This window comes from Aulonocara stuartgranti (genome assembly GCF_965226115.1).
Source record: "Aulonocara stuartgranti genome assembly, chromosome: 23".
Classification (NCBI taxonomy): Eukaryota; Metazoa; Chordata; class Actinopteri; order Cichliformes; family Cichlidae; genus Aulonocara; species Aulonocara stuartgranti.
In genome coordinates this window covers 8,058,491-8,066,873 of record NC_138958.1, presented here as the reverse complement: position 1 = coordinate 8,066,873, position 8,383 = coordinate 8,058,491, and the positions used below count along the sequence as shown (strand labels likewise).

Below are 8,383 nucleotides of genomic sequence, written 5' to 3'. Positions count from 1 at the left end.
CCATATTAAACCTCATTATACACAAGTAAACATGCTTTCTTTGCACACTGAAACATAAGCCTTTAAAAAATATTTTATGATATGTTTATCTTATTAAAAGATTATAATCAGCCCTGGGTGTTACCGCAGCAAAAATAAACCTCAAATGAGAGAGTGGATTGAGCATTAGTGAAAGAAATTTTAAAAAGCTGATTGACTTAAAATGTTTCTGTTTGTTTTTTTTATTAAGAGACATCAAACCAGGCTTTGCAGGTTTTCTGATCAGGATTGGCAAATGATTGTTTTGTTTTTTTAAAACATGCTTTTCCTGAAATTGCAGTGTGCAGTTTGAGTCAGGTCACTTAACTGTTACTGTCACATGCTTTTCAATCCCAGGTAAACCTGTTTCATTGCTTCTCCAAACCACCCCGGTGCCCTGCCAACGTCATAATTGCGCAGTCTGATTTGTCTTGTCCTGTCAATGTGATTCACGAATCCTTGCTCACAGCCACATGACATTTAAAAACATTGCTTAACTAAGCTTTTTGTCTATCTGTTCTTCTTTCCATACTGGGATTTAATTGCAGATATACTAGAATGTCATGTCATGTGGACTTTTTTTCAGAGAAAGGCAAGATGTGTTTCCTTCTTGTAAGGCTGGTCTGGTGACTGCTGCCTTTTGCAATAATTTGGATTTCCTTCTTCTCCCTTATTGTGTGACATAACAAACTCCTGTGACTTTTTCTTCACATGTCCTAAAGCAGGAGAAATGATGACTTATTAAGCAATATGAGCCAACCGCTGACTTTACACTTGTAGCTCAGTTTACTTTTGTCCCAATCACATGATATTGTATGGACTGTAACTTGCCTCAAGATGACTTCTATTATGAATCGGGTGAAATGAATTTAATTGAATGTCGCACGTATGTCATCAGGTCTTTTTATTGAATTTAGACACTACCCATTTTTTTAGCATTAGAAATTATAGGCAGGAATGGTCCAAATAATAATTTATTCCAGTTTCAATGCAATGATTTCAAAGTATATGCTATGATTAGCAATTCTCTTTAGTTCCTGGGTGTCTTTTAGGTGGATAGGTTTTCCTTGAAGCACAATTTTATTCACAAAAAAAATTAAAAAGCCTTAATTTCTTCATTCCTTTTCTTTTTCTTTTTTTGGGGGGGTTTTCTATGCAGGGGTCTATGGAGGAGCTGGAGCCAGAGGAGCAGTTCCTACGATATGCCCGGAATGGAGATCTGCCCGGGGTTCAAAGGCTCCTCCTGTCCAAGATAAGGGAAGAGATACAGCTCAATATCAATTGCAAAGGTTTGTGATTTGTGTATATCGAGAAAATATATGTGCCTGCTGTGGGCTGGTTTATTTCATTATGTCCTGTTTTTTTTTTCAGGAAAAAGTAAATCTAACCTGGGATGGACACCGCTTCACTTGGCCTGCTATTTTGGACACAAAGATGTAGTTGAGGAGTTGCTCAAGGTAATGTTTCTTTTCTTCAAAGCATGGAGATTTTGAGTAACTGCAGAGGTAACACATGTGTCATCACACCCTCCCCTCCAGGCAGGGGCAGATGTTAACTTGCCCAATAATATTGGAGATACGCCGCTGCACAAAGCTGCTTTCACAGGAAGAAAGGTATGTTAATGTGTCAGCAATTTTCATTTCAGATTTTGAGTCCTTTCATGCTTTGCATATCATTAACAGTAGTATTTATGCAAATATTTTATTCATCAATCAATCACATATTGATCAGGAGGTTGTCATGCTGCTGCTGCACTATGGTGCGTGTGCTACTGTCATCAATGGGACAGCACAGATTCCCAAAGACGTGACACAAAATGCAGAGATCAGAAGCATGCTGGAAGGTGAGCCAGATATTCTGTCAGCAAAGAGATGGAAATGTGTTAATTAATTTTTTTCATGCAAAATGCTTATATAGTACCTACATTTTCTTCTTTTAAATCCTGCCTTGTCACTGAAAACAGCGGCTGAGAGAACAGAGGAGAGAAAGCTGGAGGAGAAACTTTTGGATGCTGCACGGGAAGGAGACCTTTCAACGCTAACTCAGTTGGTAAGTACCAGATAACTGAAGCCTAACAATGTAGAAGTCTGAGTCTTAAAGGGCTCCCCCTATAGCTGCAGATTCTGCAGCTATAGGGGGCGCCCTATAGTCTGCAGATTGTGTCCTCCCCACTATGTGATTCTGCGCCAGGCTCTTTATCATTAAATAACTCTTAAAAATAGAAGTCTGAGTTTTACATTCTGTCCTGAAATAGTTTGGAATGTCTTTAGCTAATCCGGGCAAAGATCTTTGGGTATCATGGAAGTTTGGTAAAGGAATGTGTTTAAAATCAGTTCTAGCTTGTTAGCCCTGGTCTGAGGTCTGTAGACCCACCACAGACCTCAGTTTCACTAAAGCTTTTGGACAGATGAGGATAAATTCCTGTTCAGTAATGCCTAGAATATGATTCATAAATCCTCTGTAACATTGTGACACTCCTTAAACGGTGTACATTTTACTTTTATTTTATCATATTGTGAAAGCAAAACTCATAAACTGTTACAAATTAAAATATGCAGTAACATGATATATGAGGACAACTGCCATTAAATGACTTGACAACTATCATAATTATGTAATCATTGCAAATGTCTGAAAATTGATGACTTCAGCATTCAGTGGACATTTTCTGCAGTTCTCTCTTTATAATAATCTTTGAATTTAAAAAGCAACATTTGTTACTTTCAATCTACATATCAGTAATACGAGTTTATCACACTGGGGCTTGGAATCAGTGCGATGGCATTTCTAACAATTTAGCGAAACCAAAACATCAACATGTTTTAGACTATAACAAGACATTATATTTTGTTATTTAGACACGTTATTTCTTTATACGTTGTTTCCAGGCAGGCAGATTTTTTTAGCAATACTTCTCCAGTTTTTTTTCAAGATCTTTCAGATTTCTTGGACATTAGCTGCTTCGTCACTTCCAGTCCTCGTACGTGACAGTTTTCTGAGGAATTTTTTATTTTTCCTGTAAGCAACTGAACACACCTATAAATCATTCAAGCACAAAAAGACGTCTAACTGTGTTGTATCAGTGTATCAGATAGTTACAAAATAACAACCCAACAACAGACAACTTGACAACATTTAAACAGTGTCTTTAGGCACTTTGTTACTACCTGCCTGTCACAAAAACCCATGATCTTCATAATGTGTAAAGTGTGTCTTTAAAATAAATGAGAAAACGGGTAAAAACAAATGTTGCAAGCTTAAAAAACAAATACAGCAGATTACCAGTATTTGAACATATGAAAGTAAGAAATAGGAGAAATCCCAGTCATGACCTGATGGATGATCGCAGAGATTCATTCATCTAATGATGGCGCCGCCATTGCGTGCAATAGGTCGGCAGCCTTATGAAATTATGAAATTTCCCATTGTGGGACTAATAAAGGTATATCAAATCAAATCAATCTTGAGCAGAACACAAACACAGAGGTGTTTTTCTGTATTAGATGTAATACTTTAAGTGCATTTGCCTAAATATACTTGTATTTTATAATGGTATGCTTCACTGAAGTAAATGGTGGCGTAATAAGTGAAGGTTAGTACAATAAAGCTAAAATGTTACATTTTAGCAAGTAAGAGTACTTGTTAAACAGCCTGTTGGCACTCACACTGTAAGCAGATTAGCGTGATTACAGAGACTTTTTGTGCCTTAACTGACAGTTACACCCTAAAGTATCACACCGTGTTCACAAGACCATGTGAACACGGTGCCATCAGCTACGCCCTTTGAAATCCAATACTTCACAAAAGCCTGAAGTGAGAAACCACTGGACACAAATCAATATTTTCAATTGCAGTGTTCAGAAAAATAAAGGGAACAGTGGCAGTTCAGTTTTAGAGAGCCATTGCAGTCTTAACTATTCCAGCTCTCTGTGGCTGCATCAGAAATCTAAGGAGTCATGCTTCAGTTCTTAAAAGAATAATAAGGAGCATCAGGGCACTTGGGTTCACACAGCACACCTGTTTCTGTCCTGTGTGTTTTCTGTAGCTCTGCAGGAAGAAGCCTCCAGACATCAACTGCACAGATCTGCTAGGTAACACTCCGTTGCACTGTGCAGCCTATCGAGGCCAGAGGCAGTGTGCCCTGAAGCTGCTCAAGGGTGGAGCCAACCCCAACTTCCAAAACAAGAATGGTATGATTCATCAGCCACAGCTGGCAACCATGAATAACTGGGAGATATTCAATAATTTTCCTTTTTGTCACAAATACCAGAAGCAACAATGAACTTATTGTCTTGCCAGGACTGTCTGCACAGCCAAACTTAAGAAATTAAAAGGAACTTGTCATGCTAATTTCCAGCTCCATTTTATGGTTCTTGGACTCTATTGGTCTCCAGTAGACTATTACATGGTTCAAAGTTTAGAATAGTCTTTATTTGGCTTTTCTTGGTTTCTCTGCAGCCCATCTGTTCACTTAATGTCAGATACAATGCTTTTGAGCTTCCTGCGCCTTTCTTTTAAACCCGCTTTCTTCTGATTGGCTGTCCCTCAAAAACAGAAGGCCTGACAGAATGTGGGGGCGGGGCTCCTGTGCTCACAGCTAGAGCTGTGTGTCTGAGATGACCATGTTAGAAATATTCTCTCTCTCTGACATCATATAGAGCCAAATGTAGAAAAAAATGTGAGTGTTTAACAGGGATTGCATGTACATGCAATGACCTCATTGTATGAAACATTTGCTTTGTTTAATATGACCTTTCATCTTTGTAACAACATGTATGTAACAGAAAATAAGAAAATTTGCAGGTTTACTTTAAATGTTCTAAAATCTAACAAAGGACTCAGCTGGATAATGCCGTTTGCCCAAAGGTTCATTTGTTGCCTTAATTATTTCAACAGTTTCTAAGCTTTGGTTTTTGTTTATTTTTTTGTTTTGTTTATGAGCAGAAACCAGTCAGAGGCATAATTTTTATTACTACAGGGAGTGCAGAATTATTAGGCAAGTTATATTTTTGAGGAATAATTTTATTATTGAACAACAACCATGTTCTCAACGAACCCAAAAAACTCATTAATATCAAAGCTGAATGTTTTTGGAAGTAGTTTTTAGTTTGTTTTTAGTTTTAGCTATTTTAGGGGGATATCTGTGTGTGCAGGTGACTATTACTGTGCATAATTATTAGGCAACTTAACAAAAAACAAATATATACCCATTTCAATTATTTATTTTTACCAGTGACACCAATATAACATCTCCACATTCACAAATATACATTTCTGACATTCAAAAACACAACAAAAAACAAATCAGCGACCAATATAGCCACCTTTCTTTGCAAGGACACTCAAAAGCCTGCCATCCATGGATTCTGTCAGTGTTTTGATCTGTTCACCATCAACATTGCGTGCAGCAGCAACCACAGCCTCCCAGACACTGTTCAGAGAGGTGTACCGTTTTCCCTCCTTGTAAATCTCACATTTGATGATGGACCACAGGTTGTCAATGGGGTTCAGATCAGGTGAACAAGGTGGCCATGTCATTAGTTTTTCTTCTTTTATACCCTTTCTTGCCAGCCACGCTGTGGAGTACTTGGACGCGTGTGATGGAGCATTGTCATGCATGAAAATCATGTTTTTCTTGAAGGATGCAGACTTCTTCCTGTACCACTGCTTGAAGAAGGTGTCTTCCAGAAACTGGCAGTAGGACTGGGAGTTGAGCTTGACTCCATCCTCAACCCGAAAAGGCCCCACAAGCTCATCTTTGATGATACCAGCCCAAACCAGTACTCCACCTCCACCTTGCTGGCGTCTGAGTTGGACTGGAGCTCTCTGCCCTTTACCAATCCAGCCACGGGCCCATCCATCTGGCCCATCAAGACTCACTCTCATTTCATCAGTCCATAAAACCTTAGAAAAACCAGTCTTGAGATATTTCTTGGCCCAGTCTTGACGTTTCAGCTTGTGTGCCTTGTTCAGTGGTGGTCGTCTTTCAGCCTTTCTTACCTTGTCTGAGTATTGCACACCTTGTGCTTTTGGGCACTCCAGTGATGTTGCAGCTCTGAAATATGGCCAAACTGGTGGCAAGTGGCATCTTGGCAGCTGCACGCTTGACTTTTCTCAGTTCATGGGCAGTTATTTTGCGCCTTGGTTTTTCCACACGCTTCTTGCGACCCTGTTGACTATTTTGAATGAAACGCTTGATTGTTCGATGATCACGCTTCAGAAGCTTTGCAATTTTGAGACTGCTGCATCCCTCTGCAAGATATCTCACTATTTTTGACTTTTCTGAGCCTGTCAAGTCCTTCTTTTGACCCATTTTGCCAAAGGAAAGGACGTTGCCTAATAATTATGCACACCTGATATAGGGTGTTGACGTCATTAGACCACACCCCTTCTCATTACAGAGATGCACATCACCTAATATGCTTAATTGGTAGTAGGCTTTCGAGCCTATACAGCTTGGAGTAAGACAACATGCATGAAGAGGATGATGTGGACAAAATGCTCATTTGCCTAATAATTCTGCACTCCCTGTATTATTTTGAATCAATCTGAAATCGTTTTGCTGCTGGAAATAACACGGTGACAAATACGTATGAATACACAGGTATAAAAAGTCCACCCAAAAATGATCTATGTACATGTGCAGTAAAAAAGGAAATCCTCAGGTCTGGCAGCCAAAGACAGGATAGGAAATGGAAACTATTGAGAATGCGTTTCAGCATGTTTCACAAGGTCTGTCTGAATTCTTTCACCCAAACAAAAATAGCAACCGCCTAGGCGGTTTCTCCAAAAATGTTCAAAGTTTAAAATTCTAATCAGTTTTGGCAATTGCAGCAGTTCTTCCTGTGACTCGAACATGATTATCGAGGCAAAAAATTTAGAAACTGTGATTGCATGAGAAGCACAAGCTGCTCGGATGTAAATGAGTCCTTGATATTTATAATTGCTGTCACCAGCATTTAAACATTCTTGAATCCTGCAGTATTTTTCTCCCTCTGTAAAAATGTGCTCTGTTGTGTTAAAGCTCCTCTTGTCTTGTATGTCCATAACTTGTAGGCCAAACAGTATTTGATCTGGCCAGTGATACAGCAATGAAGCAGATTCTTGAGGGCAACATTCATCGAGTGAGTATCCAGCTGATAGTTGCTGTCCTAATTAACTATTTGTTCTCTTCTGTTTTTTTATGTTTTATTTTTTTAAACTGATTCATCTTTGCTCTTTGTCTGCCTGGCAGGATATGACCCGACATGTCAAGAAGTATGAAGGACCTCTCTGGAAGGTAAAATATGGGAACTGGCTTTTTTGGTAGCTCTGAAAATCCAATCAGCGAACGAAAACGCACAATTAAAGAAAAGGAGTAAGGCATATATATCTCTTCCTTGCTAAAATACTCCTCACAGCATGTAGTTCAGTGGTTCTTAAACTTTGTTGGCACGTTTCTCTTAACACATTCACTGCCAGCCATTTTCAAATCAGGTAACTCCCCACTGCCAGGGTTTTTGAGCATTTCTACTCATTTTTGAAGAGCCACAGAAAACTGTGTGTTATGATCATATAAACGCTGAACCTACCAAAATGAAGAACAGACCCTCTTCTTTCATCCAAAAAAAAAAGCTTGTTTCTACCATTTTCCATTCTTTAGTAATCAGCTGTAGAAGAGAGGTGGGTTCCACCAAAAATGCCTGTTTTGACCAAAAAAAGGGAGAAAATGAGCTTTTTGTGAAAAATACATTTCAAGCAGAAAAGTGCCTTTGACACTAATATTTCTTGCTTTGTGACACCTCTAACATATAAAATAGTTTTTCACTTCTATAAAACAGAAATAACACTGCGAAAGGTTATGTTTTATCAAAACAATTTATTTACAAATATATGAAAAAATAAAATTCACTGACAAGCTGCCCGAGGTTGTATTCTGGCCCCTCCCATTGAAAAACGTAATTGACGTCTATAGACGTCAATGGCAGTGAATGAGTTAAGAAAAAAAACGTTCTCACCTCTTACCAAACAAATTTTTGTCAGTTAACAATAACAAAGCATCCAAGTTGAAAACTGGAGAAATAAAGGTCAACAAGATAGCATCAGCAAACTGTTGTTTGTTAATCTTCCCCAAATAAATTACATTAGTTCAACTTCATTTCAGTCTGTATTTTACCTCCGGTTGACCATCTCCCCGTCTGCACTGGCTCTAAGCCCCACCAGGGGGGCCTGCCCCACAGTTTGAGAGCCAAAACTCACTCCTGATTGCTTTTACAGTACCGATCATACTCAGTGTTTATATGCTTTTATTATAAAAATAACTTTGACATGTAGTCCAGAAATCTGTTTTTTTTTTTGTCATTAAATTGAAATGAGCATTTAAAAA

General features: G+C 38.6%; 1 protein-coding gene across 1 annotated transcript in view; it reads left to right on the top strand.

The window, feature by feature from the left end:
• Positions 1-1,171: 1,171 nt before the first annotated feature.
• osbpl1a (oxysterol binding protein-like 1A) overlaps positions 1,172-8,383 on the top strand; it is a gene marked incomplete at its 5' end in the record, with an annotated part of 31,010 nt that continues 23,798 nt past the window's right edge. Inside the window, 8 exons of the mRNA XM_082523177.1 lie at positions 1,172-1,307; positions 1,390-1,475; positions 1,557-1,631; positions 1,750-1,861; positions 1,982-2,067; positions 4,064-4,208; positions 7,075-7,142; positions 7,253-7,297. Coding sequence (XP_082379303.1) covers positions 1,172-1,307; positions 1,390-1,475; positions 1,557-1,631; positions 1,750-1,861; positions 1,982-2,067; positions 4,064-4,208; positions 7,075-7,142; positions 7,253-7,297 — 753 coding nt within the window. The remainder of the gene's footprint in view (positions 1,308-1,389; positions 1,476-1,556; positions 1,632-1,749; positions 1,862-1,981; positions 2,068-4,063; positions 4,209-7,074; positions 7,143-7,252; positions 7,298-8,383) is intronic.